This window comes from Thunnus maccoyii, chromosome 6 (genome assembly GCF_910596095.1).
Source record: "Thunnus maccoyii chromosome 6, fThuMac1.1, whole genome shotgun sequence".
NCBI lineage: Eukaryota > Metazoa > Chordata > Actinopteri > Scombriformes > Scombridae > Thunnus > Thunnus maccoyii.
In genome coordinates this window covers 21423491-21447284 of record NC_056538.1, presented here as the reverse complement: position 1 = coordinate 21447284, position 23794 = coordinate 21423491, and the positions used below count along the sequence as shown (strand labels likewise).

General features: G+C 39.4%; 1 protein-coding gene across 8 annotated transcripts in view; it reads right to left on the bottom strand.

Moving 5' to 3' along the window:
• Positions 1-2803: 2803 nt before the first annotated feature.
• LOC121898608 (muscleblind-like protein 1) overlaps positions 2804-23794 on the bottom strand; it is a 74306-nt gene continuing 53315 nt past the window's right edge. For 4 of the 8 annotated variants that reach the window (XM_042413829.1, XM_042413828.1, XM_042413830.1 and 1 more), the window contains 9 exons: positions 22444-22614; positions 17135-17353; positions 13809-14048; positions 11539-11592; positions 10523-10673; positions 8989-9024; positions 8033-8124; positions 7600-7673; positions 2804-6513 (listed from right to left, as the gene is read on the bottom strand). In XM_042413829.1, coding sequence (XP_042269763.1) covers positions 7617-7673; positions 8033-8124; positions 8989-9024; positions 10523-10673; positions 11539-11592; positions 13809-14048; positions 17135-17353; positions 22444-22614 — 1020 coding nt within the window. In that variant the 3' untranslated portion in view covers positions 2804-6513; positions 7600-7616. The remainder of the gene's footprint in view (positions 6514-7599; positions 7674-8032; positions 8125-8988; positions 9025-10522; positions 10674-11538; positions 11593-13808; positions 14049-17134; positions 17354-22443; positions 22615-23794) is intronic. The other 4 variants (XM_042413832.1, XM_042413835.1, XM_042413834.1 and 1 more) reach the window with 4 other exon arrangements.

Sequence of the window (23794 nt, the reverse complement as noted above, 5' to 3'; positions counted from 1 at the left end):
ATGTTAATTGCCTACTTTAATCTTCACAGTGTGTGTACATGCTGTATTATATAGCTGAATTATAGATGAATAAATTACCTCAACATTTCAAGGAATCCCTCATCCTACTGACTTAATTAGCTTCTTTTTAAAAAAAAAAAAAAAGATTGGATCTAAATTGAATCACATTCTCAGTCAGATTTGATCAGCGAATCAATTCATGATTCTAAAAGAAATGAGGCATACATTTCTACTGCAATTAAAATCTTTGCTCCTAATTAGAAGCTTCAGTAGCTTCAGTAGCGAGGACAAATTGGTGCATAATGCGTAGAGATACAAAAATGAAAATAAAAATCGATGCGGAGTCACTGAGTGCATTGAAAACATGTAAAACATATCTGTGACAAGGACGAATGTTGATGTTTGTAAGATAATTGTGCGAACTAAATATGAGTCTATGTAATTAATAAAGTTACTGCAAAAATTAGATTTAGATGATTTAGATTGATCATTTCAGATAAGATGAGATAGTTTATTGTCACTGTATGAAATGTTGTTTGGAGCAAGCCTATAGATGCCTAATTAAGAATAAAAACTATTAAAAAAAAATATAGACACTATACTGTATGAGATACAAAAAAATATAAAAAATAGATAAAATAGACAAGAACGAAATACTGTACATACACAGAAAAAAGTAAAATGTCTGGTAGTGGGAGCAAGTAGAGCTACAGTAGTAGTGCAGCAGTTTGGAGAAATATTACATGAGCATGTGAGCATACAGGGTTCTGTAGCGCTTGTCAGACAGCAGAAGGGTGAAGATGCTGTGGCTGGGGTCGGGTCGGGTCTCTGTAGATGTTCATGGCTTTGCGGCTGCAGGGGGTTCTGTTGATCTCTTCTAGTTTCTGGAGCTGTGAGCTGATAATCCTCTGAGCTGTTTTGATGATGCGCTGGAGGGCCTTCCTATTCTCAGAGGTGCAGCCAGAGTACCATGCTGTAATGCAGTATGTAATGATAGACTCTATGGCGCGCCTGTAGAAGTTGACCAGCAGCTGTTGTGGAAGTTGTACTTTCTTAAGGCACCTCAGGGAGTGAAGCCTCTGAAGACCTTTCTTGGTCATCACTGTTGTGTTGATGGACCATGACAGATCCTGGCTTATATGGACTCCCAAGGTATTTGAAGCTCGGAACTGCCTCCACCCTCTCACTGTTGACGCTAATGGGATTGTGGCCATTATGTTTCAGTCTCCTGAAGTCCGATACCAGTTCTTTTGTTTTCTTTGGGTTGAGAACAATTTTGTTGTCCCAGCTCCAGCTCTGTAAGTTCTCGACCTCTTCTCAGATACAGATATTAACATAAGGTGTGATTGCCAACTGAATCACTCAGAAACCTTTTAACAAGGTAAAAAGTCTTGATTTTGCAGACACATTGTTAAAAAACAATAATCAATAATCAGGCCAGATCAAGATACCAAGGTCAAGAATGAAACTTCAAGCTCAAGTATAAATGTCATTTTCAAATTAGCTGCTATAGGACTTCAATCAAAAGCAATGGAAATTAGTAATGTCACATATTTCACCAAGTTTGGGTGGTACATTATGTATACGGTGCTGACAACATGCATTAACTAATATCCAGTAATCTAGATCCTTTTTTAAAGTAGCCTCTTTAACTCTGTAATGTAAATGGCCTGTTTCAGACACAACACTATAATCTAGGTGATGAATTTTCATCAGTTCATTGGCTTTGTGTTATGTGGCATCACTGTTCTTGTTTTCCCGCTTATTGGTAATTGGTTACTAGTGAAATGTTGCCTTTGTTTAAAGAAATAGTTCAAGATCAATGAGAGTTAAATGAGAGGTTATGTGGGGTTATGTGTGGGACTATTTCTTGGCCAGTGGCACCTTGGAGTCTCCGCTGGTTGTCTGACAACCTCTCATTAATGACAAGACTCCAAGAAGTTAAAGGAGGGGTTCACAATTTTTCAAATCTGTCTTATAACAACAGTCTTCTAATCTAATATGAAGCTTCAGCCATCCAAATTAGTAAAATCAAATATAGAGTCGAAACTGTGGTAGAAAGTCACGCTTTTTGTTACTATACTTCCACCATAGCTCAACTGGGAAACACTGTCCGAGGAAACACAAAGAGGGAATTTGATGCTAAAAAGACTGTAAATGTGGCAGATATCCACTTGATATGACTAACTGAGACTCCTGAAGCCTCATATAAGCTTCAGATAAACTTTTAAATACATTTTTGCACAAATTTATTGTGTGGACACACTGTGGATTTTGGCCCCCATCACTTACATTGAAAGCACATTTCAAGGGGATCGTTTAATAGCCAGTATGAACAGGAGGAATGATTACAGCAAGAAAAGCACGTGTCACTGTTCATTTGGGCACCTGACTGTTGTTTTAAGACAGTCTTGAAAAATTGTTAATCTATCCTTTAATGCCCCCAGCCAAGAAATAACATAAATCCCTGTAAAACTGCAACTTACACTTCAGTTTTTGTACGCACTAAACAAACGAGATATAACATGTTAATTGATGAACTATAGAGGTGCTGGTGAGCAGGTTTTGTTATCTTTGGACACAGCCAGACTAATTGTTTCCAGTCTTTATGCCAATCTAAGCTAACCATGTGCTGGCTCCAACTTCAAATCGAATGGACAGACATGAGAGTTGACCTTCTTATCTTACTCTTGGCAAGAAAGTGTATGTCCCAAAATGTCAAACTTGTCCTTTCTTAGACAGAACAACCTTTAGCTACGATCCACATATATATGAAATAATGCATATTCAGCAGTTTCTTCAGTTCATTTGTAAATTTTTATTTCATTTTTTTAAATTCATAACAGCAAGAATCAAATATAGCAATGCAGGCCCCGTGAAAAAATGCGCCAACTATTCTCTTAACCGCACACATCCATCAAAGTTGGCACAGCACACCACAAGTTATATCAACTACATTCATGACTTCAATTATTACATGATGTTGTTGTTAATATAAACCCTGCAAACATGTTCCAACTAGCAATTTCCCACCTCTTTTTCCTTTCTGGTTTCTTCACACAAGTTTCATTCGGATGAGATTATATTTTATGGCTTTAGACTGTGGCAATCAGCGGTTTTCACTACAAGTGCTTTTCAGAGGAGGTGGCCAGCTGACAAACATGACATATCTTTTCACAGGGCCTGTGACAGTTAAACAAGCAGAAACAAACTGCAGCAGAAGACAGAATACATCATATTAGCACTACAAGCAGAGAAAACAAACAACAAACGAAAAAAGTTCAGTTTACATCATATCATAAACGTAAGCATGCGTGCTTGTAGGAGATGAGAGATGACGAAGATGATCAGGACAAAACTCCAAACTAACGAGTTCATGACCAAACCACAAAGCAAATTATCAGTTTACTTAAATTCTGCCTGATGTTGAACTACATTCCTGTTTGGTCAGTTTCATCTACTAGAAGCACAGCTTACATAAACATAAAGAACATACTTATAGCTATGGTGTTTGTGTTGCATGTATTTTAACTCTCCAAGTGGTGAAACTTTTGTGAGTATAGTCTCAGGAATCTTTTTTTTTTAAATAAACCACTATTCTATTTTTGTATTTTTTATATATATTTTATTCCATTACATTGATAGAATATTGTATACTGTAAATACATCTTTCTGTGTAACATGTTTTCTTATTCAATATTACTGTGTCGTGATTTTTTTTTTTAAACTGTATATGTATTTCCTTTAACATGCATTCCTCTCTGAGTAAAGTAAAGAGACAGGACGTGTTGTGATTGGTTGGGCCTGGGAGGGCGTGGCCATGACACACAGACCTGTCAGTACAGGCAGGTTAGGGGACCAGACAAACCCAGTCAGGCCCTTACGCTGGAGGGTAGTGGACGCCTCCTCCGGAAGGTTACCTGGCAAACTACAAGCTGCTGACAAAAAAGAAGAGCAACACTTGGCCTTTTCTGAAAGGGGTAGGAGAGTGAGAACTCAGTGCCCTTTTGATGCAAGCAATTTTGTTCAGCCTTTCATAAGATTTTTTTGTTATCCTAGCAAAATTCCTTGTCATTATAGACATTATTTTTTTTATTCAAAATAAGATCTCAATATACATGATTCTCTCTTTTTTGACTATGTACAGAAGTGCAAAAAAGTCAACCTTTATCACCTTTATCACCTCAAGATTCCCCACCCCACCCTTGTTGTTTGCAGTTGGCTGAGTAAGAGATGAGTGTGCAGACTCACGTCTCTACTCACCACGTTCACCTGACCCCGCCAGCAACGCCCCCGAAAAAGTGATCAAATATGCAGCTTGTTTTCCAACATGGCCCAATTTCCAGGGAGAGTAAAAATATTAAAACAATAGTTACTATTTGAAATGGATACAGTAGAAAATAACATCTTTACTCTAAACATCTAAGAACTAGATTTTTTATAATAGTCTTTTTTTTTCTTATATGACTAGTTACAAACCTTACAATCATTAAAATATTACTCGGTTATCGGCGACGGTTGCCACAGTGACAACTTAGCCTCTCTGTTCTATTATTTCATCACTGTTAGATACTCATATAAAACATCTTTGTTCAAAGAACACAAAAAGACTAGAGAAATGAACAATATGCATACAGTTCAACAATATGCATAACGTAGAAAATATTGTGTTTACAATCATAATCATACTAAAATTAACATTACATGGAATTTCAGGAAACTGTGCATGAGGAACACACAAACACACACTTTACCTTATATTCATTATAAGAAAGATAAATATAATAAGCAGAACTGAAAATCAGAACTAAATATCAAAATATCATCCAAACAAAATGAAATAAAACACTCCTGTCTAAAGAAAAAACTACAAGAAAGTTAAGAAAAACTCAAAAACAAAGTGACAGTTACATAGTGCTCTGTGTGTGTGTTAATATGGCGTGGATTAGGCAACTGGATGGTTCAAAATGGCATGTTGCATTGTGCTGACCCGATGGTACATTCTAAGGCTTTGGATGAGTAATACAATCGTTATATTCTTGCCACTTTCCCTGTACTATCCACCATTTAAATATGCCTGAAGAACACCCAGAACACAACAAAAACAAAGAGTTCTAGAGATCTACTCTAAACACCCAATCCTTCTTTGGGCTCGCTATTGCGGCCCAGACTTTTCTAAGAAATTTAGCCCCACTAGTCTACCCACAATATCCAATAACAGTGACACAAAAAGACTTTGGCTGACAATCTGAAAACAGTTCTCAGGTAGACGTATTAAACAAATATTCTTAAATATGTCAGACTATATACACAACACGGAATTTACTTTGACAATCTGCCTTAAAATATGCATAACCATACAAATGAAAAACAAATCAGGTCATACAAATCACATATCCATCACCAGTTGCACGGTGGATTTTGACTTCTGTCTCACAGCAGTTTGGATACCAATTCACCTATTTCAGCTATTCATCATCATGTCTTCATCATTGGGAGAGTCTTTGGTCTCTCATGCAGGCCAAGACCCTTCTTTACAACTCATCTGACTTTTAGAGTCAATAGACTTATGATCGTGGAAAGATCTGTGTCAGAACAGTTCCAGTCATTTCCTGTCTGACATTGACAAGAGGAAAAAAAATTAAAAAGCAATTCATTCATTCAGTAGAAGATTTGAGGATAGCAGAAAATCTGGGGAAGGAAATCTATTCAGCAGTGGCGCTACTGGGAATCACAGGTAATGACAGGTCACAACAATGGACACTACATGCTGTCCAAGAGAGAAAATATTAAAGGGAATTGTTGAGTTTAACACTTTGTAACACTGCTTAAATACCATTCATGTATTTTGAGATGTATGGCACTTTACAGGGATGCCTGCAAGGTTAAAGACATGTGCTTAAGAGATAGAAAGATAGGCTACAAAGGTTTGAAAGACACCTCACAGACATTCAGTTGCTATTTTGCCTCTGAGTGCACTCTTGTAATTTCCCTTATCACTGGTTTAACAAAATAAAATTATACATAACAAAATCATTGTGCATGCATATGTGATTCAGTCAGATTATTCGTTTCTTTTACCTCAACTGAAATACAAGGTGCACCTTTGTGTAAACAAATGAACACATTTAGGTCAAAGACCAACAACCAATGAACGGACGAACAAAAGAAGTCATGATTCTTGGTCAATGGACGTACCAATCCAGCCGATTTGATGACTGCGCCACACATTTACCTCATGTTAACATTCAAAGTGTGTCCGGTGAATAAAGGTAAGTTGCCTCTACAGAGTGAAAGGCAGTCTTTTAATGTAAATGATGTTCTCTTCTGTAGTTGTGTAATAGTGTGCATGAAGTACACATGAAAACAACCCTAACAAACTGTGCCTCCTATGTTAACATGCAGATTTATCCCAAACCAATTCAGAGTCGGTTCTTCGTTTTGCTCTCGATGTTACAGGCATGAAGGGTGACCGCTAATCTTGGACTTGACACCAGCACACTCCAGTTCCATCTGGAAAGAAGATCACAAAAGACCACAGAATTAGATTCAAATCACAGGGACAAGTCATAACAAAGCTTAGTTGAGACGTTTCTTATTGCCTTGAAATCGGCTCCTGATTTCACATCACAGGCAAGGTTTCAAGCCGGTAGACAAAACATCAATATAGGATGATTTTTAAACCCTGATTTACCTTCAACCCCAGTGTTTTTTTACGGTCAATGTCAACATTTTTTTATTCTCGTTTTCTGCATGACAATTATGGTATGGTTAAATTTAGGGAAAGATTAGGAAAGGACAGGATGCACACTTGGTTAGGGAGAGGTCATGCTTAATTGCAAGTGTGTGAGTGGACACAAACTCTGGTCTCCTGCATGAAAGTCAGATGTGCTACACACTCCTCCAACCCAACCTGCACACCCATACTTCCCACCTCACTACATACAGGGCACACTACTTCCTGCGCTGGCACTGGAAGTAAATCACAAGGTGCAGAATTATCCAACACGGAGTTTATTCGATGGGATATTGGGCTGAGTTTGAACAAGCAAATCATGTATTTTTGGTGTTTCCTTAATATTACACAATGATGTAACATCACAATCAGTTTTTCATGTATTAATTGGGTAATATTCATATGATTAAAGTGAAGAGGATTCTATTATATCGCTACAGAACCTCTAGTTCTTTTCTAAATATAATTTATGACACATTTACCACTGCAGGGAAGCAGGGAAACTAACAGTGGCTGCAAAGGAAGGAAGCAAGGAGTCAGACTGACATTTGATGGTGCATGACCCCAAAAACTTCCACAGTAGCCAAATTTAGAAAATCAACAGATGTTTGGTGGCTTCGCGATCATGTTTCCTGCTGAGTGAATGCTGAATTAAAATCTTTTACTTAAGTGTAATCTTCCTTGAAATTGCAAAATAAATAAATAAATGGGTGACTGCCTTAACAAACAGCTTTGTCAGCTGCAAGAACTACAGTTGTAGCAACTGCTTCACAGGTTGCATTGTGGCTGTTTGGGTGAAGAGTAACAGACAGTATTGGTCCTAAAGCTGTATGTGAGATGTTAGGAAGAGGTGCAGTACATACTGTTCTGATTGAGACTCCTACATCTGGGTCACATACTTGTGACTAGTCAGATGGTCTGCAGATATTATTGGAATCTGATTGAGAGGGAAAAGAGAGAGAGATAGAGAGAGAGAGAGAGATGGAGAGAGATGGAGAAACAAACAGAGAGACAAAGAAGGAGGGGAAAATCAGTTGAAATGAAGACAAACAGCACCCACTCTGTCATTAATTCAACCTAAATTGATAATAAATATATGCATAATAAGTATCTGAGTAATCACAGTATCAGATGCTCTCAAAAGCCCACAAAGATCAGAGATGTGCATTCATGTATTTTTCATTAAGAGGCACATGGGAATCATAAGAGTAAAAATAAATAAACTAATAGATACTGAAAAGTCAGAGCTGATACCAGAAGTGAAAAAGAGAGAGAGGAGGCAGGAGAAGAGCAAACCTGATTGGCTGTTGCGGTTGCAAAGGGAACACTTGTGGCAGATGTGGTGGCTGCAGACACAGTGACTGGAGTAGCACCGTGCATCATGGGTACTTGGAGGGAAAGATCACACAGGCGTTTGAACCAGAGCAGATTTAAAGCTTTTTATGTTTACACTTCATTTTTAAGTCTGTCTATAGACTGCTAATAAACATGAGAGAATCTGTAAATAGCTCAAAAGAAGATCTATTTTCTAGCAACTTTTTTTAAAATTTTGCCACCAATTACTCTGTCAATTTGAATTAAGAGATAGTCTGATGTGCTGTAGAGGAAGAAAAAGCAGAACCAAAGGGTGTAATCGAGCTAACTGGCAAATTTGAATGACAAGAAGGTACTTTTCAAAATTATAAATTCATATGGAAACAACTTTTTCTTGGCATTCATACTGAACATGTTCATTAATTGGCTTTTCTTTTACTTCCATAAAACAATAAAATTGCAAATCACTACTGTTACTACAACAAATAATGCAAACATTAAACAGCCACTACTTCTACCACCACTTCCACTACCAATAATAACCCCTCATGTTTATAAGGCATGTATAACCAGACAGTATAATGAGGTGCTCTAGAGGTTAGAGAGCTTTGGATGGAAGTATTGTATAATGAAGCAGGGGTCAAGGGATTTTGAACTGCAACAAGTATTAGGTGACAGACAGACCTGTGGCAGAGCAAAAAGGGATTCATACAACAATATATTGCAGAGAATAATAAAACACATGACTTCCAATTGAAATTACACAAATTATTTTGTCAGCCACATGTTCGATTGCACAAAGGAGAGATTACATAGTTTTGGTGTAAATATCAAAGTCTAAAAATGGAGAATGTGCTCACATTATGTGGAGAGTTGAATGAAAATGTGAGTGACTAAAATGGGCTCAGAGATAATCAGTAAGGAAAGCTGGCACCTACCAACACTTGTTGCAGGTGTCATGCACAATATCGAGCCTGCCCATCATGCATTGCAACAGGGAGTGGAGTGAATAGGGAGGAGAAGAAATCGAGAAAACTCATTACAAGTGTTATAAAGTCAGACAACATTGGATTTAACCTGGACATGGCATCAATACAAGGGCTATAGCTGATTATGTAACAGTACTGATTATCAATAATTGAACAAAGTAATCATTCCATTTCACACATCCCAATTTCTGCGATCACACATGCACAGCATATTGCATAGGAAGCATATGCCTGAGCTACTGTATAACACTCTAAGTGAGGAGAGTTGTCTGTCCAGTCCCACTTTACTGTTCAACTATCGCTGCTCCATTAAACGGAAGGGCAAATGAAACACTGCCAGTGGTCCCATTTTCCTGTCTGCAGCGTTAAGAGCTGTTTGCACAGTGGTACTCTTGAATGACCTGCTTTCAAAATCCTCAAAGTGTGTTGCAGTGACCTGACAGTCCAATAGCGTGGGACATATGAGGATCTGAGTATCCGAATCTCTCACAGAAGGGAATCGATGGCAGGCTATTCTTAGGCTGTCAGACGAGAATATGGGACGCAGTGTAAGATGACTATGCGGTGGCCAGAGAAGAGCACTTCAAATAAGCTCTGTGGGAGTGGAGTGTGTGTGCAAACTGTATATACACATATGTATGTACATACACACACATTGTACATCAAGGGTGTAATTTCCACTGTAATACCCATCCACTTTTACAGTTTCAGTTTGACTGTATTCATAAAATCTCTCCGAATATTATCCTCTTACTGTGTAGCTGCCAAAATCCAGATCAGAAAAGAGAGGGGTTGATAAAAATGCTCATTTGGTTCACCTACTGTGTAATAGGTTTTTTGTTTTTTTTGTTTTGTTTTGCCTGTCAGACTGCCCTGACTATCTGATTGGTGCCATTTGTTGGAGTGGGATGCAGCCTGAGGAAGCACTACATACACAAGTTAGAGCCAGAAAGAGCCAGTTGATGATAATATTCTTCTAAAAAATTGATAATAAAAGAGGAGGCAGTTATCAGGCCTGTATTCATGAGTCTTTTCAACAGGCTTAAGCCATTAATAATACTGATATAAACACAACATTTCTAATTGATTTGTTAGACTACCTTAATTATGGAAGGTGCAACAACCAATTCTATCACAGCATGTCATTCGATTAGTTGATACACTGCGCTACATGTTTATATATACAGAAAATAGCAGTCATAGTAGCTAAACAACACAACTCTGACTTTATGCCCCCCCTCACCCCCCCACACACACACATGCAAACACACTTCTGACCTATGTAATTACTGTACAATCATGCGCAATTACGTTCATGCAAATAAAATTTTCCACCTTGTCACCAATAATGAAATCACATAATCATTCACTGCTGATGCCAAAACATAATCAGGGAGTTTTGTGAGAAACTACGTGTGCTTTGACAGCCAATAGCGATGCGATCACTGCCACAAATATGGGCTGAAGAAGGATCAGGCCTTACCTGATGGTATGAAGGCAGCCTGCTGCTGAAACTGCATGTTGGCCAGGGCCTGTTGGTAATGGAATACGCCAGCATTGAACATAGTGGTGGCACCGTTGGCTTTTTCAAGTGCAGGTCTCTTTGGTAAAGGAGGCAAGACGGGAGGGAGCCCCTGATGAGGGGACAACGCCAAAATAAAGGAATGGGAAGTGAGGGAAATCAAAGGATGGTAGCAGTGACATTCAGGACAGAGAGAAGAAAGAACTTCGTTAGAAGATAAAGTTGCCCCTCCAAACAGCTATTACAAACACTGGCAAGCAAGCAGTGGACTACACTACCGCTGTCAGAGCAGGACAGGACAGTGGTGCTAGCTGACAAACTGTGACATCTATCTTGCTAGTGATGACAACAAAAACAGTCCTCAGCACAATTTCATGAACCTTATGATCTTGAACAATTCAAAACATACCAATTCTGCAGTCTAAGGCATAACTAGAGGCTTTTGCAAAGAGGGGCTAACTACACTTTCAGCTTTAATACAAGTTTTATAGTACTGATTGTTGGACCATCAACAGAAATGATGTAGTTAGGGAAAGCTGCACTGCTCGCTCCATGATAATAGTACACTATAAGCCATGTTAAGTCTGTCACGACACCTCTTTAACAATTACACATGCAGTATGGGAAGTGACAAGATCATGCAAAGACTACTATATCATATTAGAAACTAAAATATTTACATTTACAGTCACATCATGCAACCAATTATATGCCTTTGAGACTCATATGAGGTGATGAACTGATCATTGATAGTGAAAAAGTGTTTCTTCTCTGTTGTCTTGATTTACGATTCAATTGGTATTTTATAAAAAATTTGTATGCAACAAATATAACAGCTTGTGGCAATCAGTTCATCACCCCTCAGTGTTTCCTCAGTTCAGTCAATTAAATTTCTACTTTATTTTAGCCAGAACAATTAAATTATATCTACTACACCACAGCTACATGCCAAGCTAAAAGGTGAAAGGTCATAGTACCAGGTCAAAAGTTGCGTCGAGGGGTCGCTTCAGTGATTTGACAGCCGACTGAGTCTTAATTAGCAGGCAGCGAGCACATGATGGCAATGGGCCAATGGGGTTCAAGCGCATTAACATAAACCAGCAAGCGGAGGTGCATCATGGGGGCAGCAGTGCAGTGTGGGTTGGTGAGAAAAAACAAACAAACAAATAAAAAAAAACAAACAAATAAAAAAACAAATCATTGGAATGCAATATACAACAATAACAAGACTAGGGCATGCACATTAATGGCTGTAGGGTTACTAAAAAGAATTATGGGCCTCGATATCATATATTGTCAGAAGAGAATTTTGTTTAGTGAAGTGTAAGTTTGATTGCAATGATGTTCTGACGAATACTGCAGACAGGAGGAGAAGCCAGTTAAGCCAGTTGTTGAATTCAGAAAAATCCTAACAGGAAAGCCCCTGTCTCAGATACTAAAGGGGTGACACGGTTGTGGCAAATGACGATATGAAACTAAACTGATCCTAACTCAGGCTCCAACTCTCAATTACCCATGTACCCAACTATGATGGGATTACCATCAACTGGCCAGAATATCTCATTGCACTAGGGCCATAAATCATAATTATGAATAACTGGTATTAAGTTGTCACAATTACTGTTGATATAGTGTATCAGAAACATTGTTATAATTACCTACTTAAATATAAAGCCTCCAAAACACCAAAGCATTTTATTATGTGCTTTTAAATATACTAGAATATTTTTTTTATTCGCTCATTTATGAATTATGATCAAATTAGAATGTAATTATGAAGCTCATGAAGATAATTTGGTCCTAATTTGTAGGCGCATTGTGAAAGTAGCATTGTCACCATGAAATGAGATTAAAGGAATTAAAGAATAGGTTTGAAGCCTGTCTTAAAGTAGTAATCACGCCATATGTATGCTGAAAGAGTTAGTTAGTAGCTGTAGTCATTCCTCCTCTCCATACTGGCTGAAAAGCGACTTCTTCCATATGTAGGAGATCTCAGACAAAATCCCCAGTCCTCCTTTGGTGCAAAAACTGTGATTTATAGTTCAGCTGAAGCAAATAGGAGGTTTCAGTTGCGCTTACTCAGTGAGTAAGCCAAAACAAGTGGGTGTGTTCCAAAGTTACAGTCTTTTTAGTATTAAATGCCATATCTGTGTTACTACAGTATCCCTCTACTGCAGCTATCTGAGGAAAAATAAAGAGGGAACTCTGTGCTGAAAAGACTGCAATTTTGGAAGATACCTATTGATTTAACTCAGACGGACTCAGGTTAGTTTCAGCTGAACATGAGAGTGCATTTTTGCTCAGAACAAGGACTGTGGATTTTGTCCCTCATCTGTTGTGTGGTCATTTTAGGAAGGAATCTCGTCATGGCCAGTATGGACAGGAGGAGAGATTAGAGCGGCCAAGGACTCATACATCTACTCAACATATCCTGTGTGCATATACGTTTTGTATTAAGATAACTTGAAAAAATGTGAAGTTACCCTTTAATCTTGTCACTACATCAAATATTTTGAAGACCAATCTTAAGTATTTATCTAAACACTATTATCAAAGCAGGGAATTAACCTAATCATGTTAGCTCTGTTTTGGCTTCATGTAATGACTTGAATTTTGAGCAATTATCATTGTGTCTCTTCAAAGAAAATAAACACTGCGTTATCACTTAATAGTCCTCACAGTTTTCTTCTCAGCACAAATGTCCATATCGACTGTGAACGACAGCAAAATATAGAACTAACAAAGCAGCAAAACGAGGAGGAGGAGGAGCAGGGCAGGGGAGCAGCAGGCTCAGTCACATACTAGCACGATCACTACAGCCTGCTGCTAATAAAGCACGCATTGACTCCATATCTTTCTTAGTGTGTATTAGGTCAACAGTGGAGTCTGAAATGTGTGCTGGGAGCTTGAGTAAAGGCACAGGGTAGGAGATGTTGACTCAGAAAACTCTGTCTGTGAGAACTGAATATGAGTGATTGTGCTACACTGTTTGTGCTTCATACCCTCATAGAATCACCCACATCATGTTTATTGAGCCCTTATTGTAGTAGAGCCCACATCAATAATATGTTTTAGGTCATCACATAAGATAGTGTTGAAATAACTAAATAAACTCTACTCTAGATTACATTTAATTTGTTTTAATTTATAGTAATTCCTCTTGCTGCACAGGGCTGAAAGTGTTATAATAAAGTAGATGTTCCTCAGCTTGAGTCCCTCTTGGTGTAATCTCTGGACAGATACCTACCATGGCTGCAGCAGCTGCAGCCTGGTTGACTTGGTGTTGAGCGGCTTTGATCTTGGCCTGCAGGTGAGCCGGAGGGTGAAAGTACTTGCACTTCTCCCTAGAGCAGCGGCCCTTAATGTAGTCCATACACACAGTGACTGTGTTGTCGTTGGTGTCAATCATAGTACTATCTGAAGGATGGGCAAAGCGACAGTCATTCTCTCCACGTGTGCAGTTGCCACGCTGGTATTCCCGACATACCTGGTGCACAAACACACATTTTACTACTTTTATTTTGTTAACTTGAAGATAAGAATTTGATCATAACGCCAAAACACACATAAATCCATGCAAATACAAGACCCTCACACACACACATTATGAAGTTGTTGTTCACTTTACCTCACATTTGATGAAGTAATCAATCTATTCAGTCATTTCAGAACTTGACAATCACTTTAACAGACATTGCTAACCAATCTTAATGACAGGTCCGGCCATTACTGCTGATTGATAAGCAGAACAGACCGTAACCAGCGTTTACAGACTCATCAATCACACAACATTTATCCATTATTCAAATGAGCTGTGTTGTTGTTCTTCCTGAGAAAGACAGAAGGGGGCAGCATCTGCATGAGCAGTTGAGATACTGATTGCCTCTGCCTGAATGTAGGGGCTCAATGAGGCTCATGGGAAATATGAGACTGGTTACCCTCAAAGGAGGCTGTAGCTGACGTAATCACCAACCCACACACACACACACATATACAGACACACACACACACACACACACACACACACACAAGGTGGCTGCACATATAAATTATGAGACAGCGTTTTTTTTTCCCCCAAAATGAAATTTTGACACTTAAAGAGCTGTGCAATAACTTAAGATCTCCGTTTGAGCACAGTCAGCCACCGCTGAGTCTGAATCCTATCCTACACCGAATGAAATGTAATTTCATGGTACGTTGTATCAATTTATCAGTTATTTTGATAGAACAAGCCATTTACCAAATGTCTGTTTACCGGTCTCACTGTCTGCATGCATAAAGCATTTGATTTGTGGTGGACCGGCTGCCAGACAAAAGGCCACCAGCACCGTTATCTACAGACTAACCCTGCTCTGTCTCCTGTCATGACAGCTCATCATCCGCAATCGCTGATCTGTGTGAGCGATGGGGTACGATTCTCTCTCTGTCTGTCTCTTCTTTGCTCTTATGTGCCTCTCTCACATACGAATGTGAACCCACACACACACACACACACACACATTAATTCCCCACCACTGCCACCATCACCATGGCTGCTACTGGTCTTATTTAAAAAAAGAAAAAAAGAGACTGCCTTGTTGTCAGGCAGATGTTGGAGAGGCGGGTGAGGGAGGAAGGAAACAAGGGAGAGGAAAGGAAAATGTAAGAGTGGTTGATGAATAGGGAGTAAAGGACAGAGAGATGGGGATCAAGGAGTGAGAGTGAGAGTCTTTGGTGATCGAGTGAGTGTGGCTGGCATGGTTAAAAATTACTGAAGAGAGGGAAGGCTAAATGGAAGCAATTTGATGTTCTCTCTGCACCAGGTGTGGATCAGTGTGTTTCTCTTAACAGTGGTTAATCATGCATTAAAGGGAGCTAACCCAGTGAAAGTGCTTAGTTGGAGAAACAAATAAAGGGCCTGTTAATCATATTTCTGTCCCCATGGTAACTGTCCCTCTGGGCCATTTACATCACCATGGTTGCAGGTAAGCAACATATGAGTGTATGCATGCTGAAACGCTGCAGTGTATCGCCACATAAGAGATAGAGACCGCAAGACTCCTGGAAAATATTTCTCAGGAAAACAGCCGAGAGGATTGTCTTCTAAAATAGGAATTTCTCTCAGCCTCAAGGAAATAGTCTGTAACATATCTACTCACTGGTATGTGTGTCAGTCCACAGAATTCCAGCTATGTTTATTTTGAACGACACACACTAGAAGCTAAAATATGGCTGGCCCTGTTTTCTAAGACATTTTTAGTAAACCTAGTTCCTGACAAATTAGGCTGGGATCTGAATTTTTCCCAATCAAAAAGCTTTATAGGATACACAGGCTGAGCAGAACAGGCCGTGTTGACCACTGGGTTTAAATATCTTGAAGGGAAAACACTGAAAATGAGCAGATTTGCCTCTACTGTTAATAATTGTATTTGGCTAATAAATATTTCATATCTGTTTGTCTGTTCAGAGTTTGGTGCACAATGCTATCCATCCTTTGCCAGACAATTGGTTCAGTCCTCGGCCTGAATCAAGATCTGACTGCTCCTCTTCTGCTAACAACCGATTCTTGCCTCCGATCTTGTTCAACCTCTGTAACTTCTTCTAACTCGTCAAGACTTCTCTATGAAATTCAGTCACTACTTTCTCCTTTATTTCTGTTATCTTTGTCTCTGCTTGCCCTAACCCCTCCCCTGATGACCACAACAGGTCTACAAATTGATTTCCTATCTCCCCCTCCATCTCTTTTTCCTGTCATTGACCCATTCCCTCACTCTGCATGTTGTCCACTTGTTCATCGGGCCTGGAGACTTCCTCAGCCTCACTCCCATTAATTACCCGGCTACCCAATGTTACATTTTAAATGTAACCTTCCTAACGTTCTTGCCCGCCTCCTGCCTGCCTCCAACGATTTCCCCATTATTTCGCTGCAAGTGTTTCCCGGGTGGGGCTGCATAATGGATGAGATTGACTTACTGTCCAATTAATGATTATCTGAACACAGCTACGGGAGAGGCACTCATCAGGTTTCAAATGACTGATTGCTTTCATAGGAGAATTAAAGATTTCTCTGAAAATTACACACTGACACAGTATAACTTGAATTTGTGCCAAACAATGCTGTCTCCAGCCTGTTGATTGAATGCAGCATTGACTAAGGTAATGTTTGTAGACAGATACTCTCATTAATGTCTCTTTCTCTTTGCTTAAGTCTGGGTAATGACTGTGTTATGGTAATAGGATGTAGTTACTGTAACAGAAAGTGTGTACCAGATACATAATTAAAGTCTACAAACAGAAACTGTTGAGGCAAGACTTTCCAACCCATGCCTTTAATATTCAAATAGACACAGTCCCTCATTTCAAAGCCCAATCTGTTTGCATAGCTGGGAAAAAGATTCTCATCGGGTGCAGTGTTTACTAGAGTTTTAATAATCTATCTTTTAATCTGTGACTGATATGAGAGTGACAAAATAATTATGCAAATCCTTGCATCTGTGTGATCTGTGGTGTGTGTGCATATGTGCTAATGCGGTCATATTTTCTCCATTTATACCTGCATCTGTGTGTGTGTGTAAATGTGTGTGTGTTTCTCACCTCCAGTCTGTCTGTCCTCATGAGTTTCTGTGCAGCAGCAGCAGCAGCAGCTGGTACAGGGACACTGGGGTTGCTGGTGACCAGTACTGGGGCGCTGGGCAAGATATCAGCGGGCATCAGGCCGGGCGACACAGGGCCAAGGTAGGGGTTAAATGCAGCGGCCGCTGCCGCAGCAGTATTGGCATTGGTTGCAAGGCTGGGTGTGACTGAAAACATGGGCTGTGGGCACATGCAAAATGAGAGAGCTGGTCAATGTCGGGCAAAATTTACACAAAATGATCTCCTTCAGATTACCAACTAAGTCTATATATATAAAAATGTTGCATATTTAATTATATCTATCAATAAGTATAATGCCATCCTTCCTCACTCCTACTCATATTCCCCTTGAAGATATATGACAGTAGATGGTGAAATAAGACATGTATGCAATTAAAAACAGCCAAGCAAAGGATAGGAACTGTGGCTGGGGATGTGGAAAGAACAAGATGGCAAAAATAGACAATTAATGGGCGCAGATCTGAGAAAGAAGAATGTGTCTTCTTTGATGGCTGCTTGTCTTTTATTTGCAGTAACACATAAGGGAGGTCTAGGCTCTGTATGTGGTGTCACATACTCCCCACAAGGATCAGATGGAATCACACGCTTCATACACCAAAGATCACACACATATAGGAGTAATAAGGATGAGGGACATCAAGCTGTGTGTACCTGCAAGAGGGGGGCAACAACCTTTATGTGTCGTGCTGGAGTTTGAAATAGGAAACATCCTTGCTACAGATCCCTCTGACTTTCTCTGAGAAGGAGACTAAGGAGTATGCTAGCTGACACAGTCCGCTGCAAGTTTTCCCTGCACGTTCCTGACCTCAGCCCCAGTCTGAGGACTGTCTCTTGAGCCCCTGCCAACACGACACAGTGAGTAATAAAGCAGCAGCAGCCAGGGCTGGACAGCTACATTCCTCCCAAAACCTCCTTGCAGCTCTGAGATGACTCAGAAAATCAAGAAAAATGGCATGGACTTTCTAATTCTTCCAGTGCTGCCCTCGGGAATGTCTGGAGAATTATGTCCTATCACAAAGTGCTCTGGAAAAGTAGACATGTTTCTCTCAAGGTGCTCAGATATCATAGCTCATGGTTGGGATGAAGTGGGTATGATGTCATTGAAAAGACTCAGAGTCATGAGGTTTTAACAATGTAATGATGTCATCCTGTTAAAGTTTGCGAGCGTGCTCATGGTCATTTCAGAAATATTTCCTCACTTTGCTCTGAATAACAATGATATGACAATGCAGATTCCTCAGTTATGTTGAATGAATCACACAGTAGAAAAAGAAAATTTGGACTCTTCATGCTTCCTGTCAGCATTTCGTATTGCAACAGTGACATCTTATAGTTATGCAGTAAAGATTCCCCATTTTAAATGCCCTGAATCCAGATTGAAAAAGCACATCATACAAGATACACACTGCAAATACACATCAATCAAAATTTAGATCACACACTTTAAGATCAAAGATAACTTTTTCGCCCCACATTTTTATGTGACAACCGATTGCTATGGAGGTATTATCTGAGTGAGACTGAACAACTTGCTTTTTATGAATTATGGAAGATCAAAAGCAATGTGATCATCTAGAGCTGGGTTTCAATGTCATGCTCTTGCAAGTAATGTAATGTTTTTTTAACCAGTGTTAAACGCTCCTGTGTGATTTCAAGCTTGGACATATCCGACCACGGAGCCAATAACTGACACAGTCTTTAAAGTTGTTCTATAATCATTTTTTGCCACTCAAATTCATAGTACCAAGCTTATTCACATATTTTGAATCTAAGGCCTTTATTTACAATATCTTATGCCCTGTTTATCTTATGCAGTGCATTCATGCTTTATCCATTTTTTAAATCTGAATGTAAAATATGCATGTTTCTAAAAATTGTAAGATTTAATTTAGTAATGGACCTTAACTGTGCAGCACCTTTAAAAACAAAGTGACAATGTGCTTTGCATAGGTAAATCAGGTTTAAAATATTTTGGGACTACAAATGTGCTTGTTATAAAAAATGTAAAATCAGGCAGTTAAAAGTAATAATACACAATACAACACACCACAAATATAGTAAGGTAAAAATTGAAATAAACAAATAAATTATGTAAGAAATATTGAAAATTTAACTTTGTTTGTTATGGTGTATCAAACTTTTCAGCACTCGGCTACCTCCTGCCCATACATGGTAATAAATCCGTCTACAGAAGTAAGACAGCAATGGAATGCTTTTCCCTTGTTGTGTTTGTGTTTTTTACTTTTTTTTATTTCACCATTTATTTTTCATTTTAAGTTATTCACTTTGTGTCTGCACCAAACAAGTGCACCGAAGATCATGAGGTGAGTGAGTGAGCGAGTGAGTGAGTGAGTGAGTGAGTGAGTGAGTGAGTGAGCGAGTGAGCGAGTGAGTGAGTGAGTGAATGAGCGAGTGAGTGAGCGAGCGAGTGAGTGAGTGAGTGAGTGAGTGAGTGAGTGAGTGAGCGAGTGAATGACTGACACAGTCCTGTAAATAGATATAATTGTAATGTGGGCTGTCCGCTGACGTTGACTCTGTAATAAAAAGCATCAGGAGCACCATCACTCACAGCCAGCTGTAATGGACCCTAATTACTTCACCCTCTGCACAGTTCCATGCGTGAAATGAAATCACTCTCCTACGCACGTAGAGCAAGGGGGCACGGCTATAGACAAAAAAAAAGTGGGAGAGTAACAGATAAAATGTGGTAGAGATGCCGAGGATGGGGGCAGGAAACTGAGCTAAAGACACATGGGAGGGAGGGAGGAAGACAGTCTGAGCAGGAAGGATTCCTGGAAAGCCTAGTATACCCGGTCTTACCCTTTGTTCCCTTTGCACACAACATGGCTCTGTTTTCTTGACTTTTCTTTGTAGCGCAAGACTAAAGCCATCTCTCCTCGCTGCTGTCGTCCTATCTCCTTCACTTTGCCTACCTGTCTTTACTCTGTCCATTTATCTCTCCCTGCCTCTCTCTCAGTCCTCCCTTTCTTCTTCTGCTGTGTCCTTCTCTGTCAGCCTGTCTTCCTCCTCCTTTGCTCTTCTTGCTTTCTCTCTCCCCATGACATGAACAGAAAAGGAAGGCTTTGCAGTCCTAGTGAGATCTATTGCTTCTTTAAACCCTTTCATGGTTTCCTCTGTTCCTCTCAATGGGCCTCTCGACTCTGCACCTCTTCCCCAGATAAGGGTGATAAGCCATCAGCTAAGTGTGCACGTGTGTGTGTGTGTATGTGTGTGCATGTGTGTTTCTGACTTAGCCTACTTTCAGGGACTTTCGGGAAATTTCAGACTAAAGACCAATTAATTAGGGACGGTTTGTCCAATTGGGGACAAAACTTGTGTCCCCAATTAGGAAAAAGCTTATTTTTGGGTCAGTGGTTAAGGTTAGGGTTAGGTTAAGGTTAAGGTACTGTAAGCATTAAGGTTAGGCAAGTAGTGGTTAGGGTTAGGGTTACAGTAAGTCTACAGGAAATGAATTTAAGTCAACGTGTTGTCCCCAAAAGTGACTTAGGTATGTAGTGTGTGTGTGTGTGTGTGTCCAAGCATGCAGCATCTGAAGCTCTTTTGAATAGTGTGAGACAAATTCACTCCACTGCTCTCACTTAAACATAAAGGGATGGAGGAGAAGACAGAGGAATTACTTCAAGCCTGACTGACAGGTCTCACTGACTCTGTACGGTCTCATGGACCAGCCAGGGAAACATTCATTTGAACCAGCTGACTGGGGCTCCGGCCATCACCTTGAAGATCCTTGGAGCATGCAGCATCACCACAAAGCAATTTCTGGTATAATTTACTGTGTGTGTGTGTGTGTGTGTGTGTGTGTGTGTGTGTGTGTGTGTGTGTGTGTGTGTGTGTGTGAATCGGTGGGCATGCATGGATTTGCGGGTGTGTCAGTGATTGTGTAATGATAATATGATACTTTATTGATCACTGTATAAAAAAATTCCACAGCGATCAGTATCTTATATCTGGGTCCTGCTCATCTAGCATTTCTTGTTTGATCCAAGCTAACGTCATGTTAATTATCTTACTGTAAATGGAGTGAATATCAGCTTTTTAGTTTTCTTAGTGTGCAATCTCCATTCTGACAAAGAAGTTTTTTCTGGTAAAAAGGTAGTAAACTGATCTATCTTTACATTATATTTACATTGTTTTTTCTTTTGTCTAATAACTGTGTCTGGGGCCAAGAATGAACTTCCACATTCAAATGAAATACCAGTTAATACTGATCCAGCTAAATAAGTGCTTCAAACAGAGTTGTAGAATTTTTTTGATAATCTTGGCTGAGTTTAACTCGAAATGAAAGCAAACATAAGCAGATATATAATTGGCTGAATGCTGATCATATGATGCTGACATGGCACTTTAGTTCTATTGCTTTGGCAACAGAAACCTTCAGCCAAGTTTATCTCTTTGATTTATTACAAACTAAATTTGAAGTCATTTTCTAAATGTACAGCTTTTATTTTATTGTCTCGCCTATTTCATCATGTATAGGTATTTTACTTTTTATTGTGAAAATTAAATTTATTACAACTTGAGTTTTATTTCCTACTTCAGTGATAACATTGTACTCCCCAAAATTATTGCAGAGACTTGAGAATGTGCCCTCATTGCTAAAAGTAAGTCCAAACAGAGAACAAACTTGAGTGTAAGCTGATCATACAGGTTATTCAAAATCATTTGAAAGAGAAAACAAAGGCAAATGGTAAAATTATTGCATAAACTGTCAGCGTCCTGGTTCACTTTTGACTGAAATACTTGCCTGTAGTGTGCAAACTCATAGTTTTCATGTGCAATGAGGGATTGTTAGAGATAATACGGGTACGCTTACTTAAGGTTTCACTTCCAAATAAAGTGGTAGCTAAACTAGACTTTCAGCTTGTTTACAACCAGCATGATTGTCTGATCACTTGTGTTTTCTTTGCCCTGTCTGACTTATTTTTAACAATGCTGCAGTGTTCTGAGATCTCAGCAATTACTTTGGTGAGTACAATGTTATCATAACCAATAAAAGCAGGATCTGCAGATAATAAACTTTATTTTCCTCGAATTTATCTTAAATTGTATCTGGAGTTAAAAGTGAATTTTAAACCAGCCTCAGGAAATCAAACAGGGCCCTGTACATTTCTAAAATGAACATTTTGTGCATCCTGTGTGTAGAGCACAAGTGCTACCTGTAAGTGTTTATACATTTGCACATCTGCAGTCTATGCTGTATATCTGTATATGCGTATGTGTGCTCTCACCACTGGCTGGAGCTGTGTGCCGGGCATCATGGCGTTGGCGAGCTGCATCTGCTGGGCCAACATGGCCATGTTTTTCTGCTGGATGAGGTTGTTCCTTCCATTGATCTCCAGCTGGGTCTTTAGGTGAGGAGGAGGATGCAGGTACTTACAGTTCTCCCTGGAACAGCGGCCCTGATGGGATGAGACAGGACAGGAAGAGAAGAAGACAGAGAAAAGAGGAAGGGATGAGGAGGATAGAGACATGGAAAGAGGCGAATTAGAGGTGTTTCCATTAACTGTTGCCTAATGTAAAGAAGTAATGAGCCTTGACTCAAGTTGCTGCCCTCCCATTAGCAGGCGCTAACCTAACATCCCTGACATCTGGGCCTGCCAGTGGGTTTGTCGTAAAGAAGACCGATCAGTTCTGCTTTCTTTACTCCCTTCATGACCTAAGCTCTGCGCCCGGGACTTTCTCATACTTTTTCAAGGTCTCAGCGACAGACAAATTATCTCCAAAAGCAGTGATAAAGAGGATTAGCTAGTCTATCTGCTTCTGCTAACAGATTATAATACACAGAGCGAAAGAAAGAAAGACATGGAGAATGATGCACTGTGCACTCTGCTCACTTCATACATTCTAAAATGCTTTTTGGTTTTTCTACGTTCAGTATTCAATGTGTGATTTCTGTATTCTTTTCTTTCTTGTTATATTTAAAAGGTATTTTCTCCTCTGGAGACAAATGATGTTACAAGAAGTTCAAAAAGCAGTCCCTTCAGGATTTCCCAGAGGTTTTTTGTGATTGTTGCAGCCAAAAATGTTTGATTTTACAGCGGCTTTTCTAAAAAATGACAATTACAATTTATGATATTTTATGTGCTCTTATAGCGGTAAAATTGCGGGAGATTTATCCATCTTCCATGACACACATGTCATCTTCCATGCAACAATTAGTTCAAATCAAAAGCGATCTGTTAATTTGGCCATTTCATGTGGAAAAGTTGCAGTGATTTAGCAAAATTGCAAGGTCTCGCAAATCTTGCGGAGATTTCTTGAATTTGCATTAATTATTGCGATTGCACAATTTCCTGGAGGGAATGAAAAAGGTCAGGGACAAATCTCTTTGTATAACAATTGTAAAAATAAAGAAGCAAATTAAAATAAAAAGGGAAAAAAGAAACACTCTGTTTTTTACATGCTACCTTAACTGCTATTGCTCTGTTGCTCTGTTTCCAAAAGGGAATTGTTTTGGGACTTTCAGTTAGCAAAAACCCACACTCTCCTCTATCCTACGGTGCTACAGTAGTCCTTCAATGGCTGCCACCTTAGAAGCAGTCCCACTTGATGCTGGATGTTTAACAAGGCTCAGCGAAT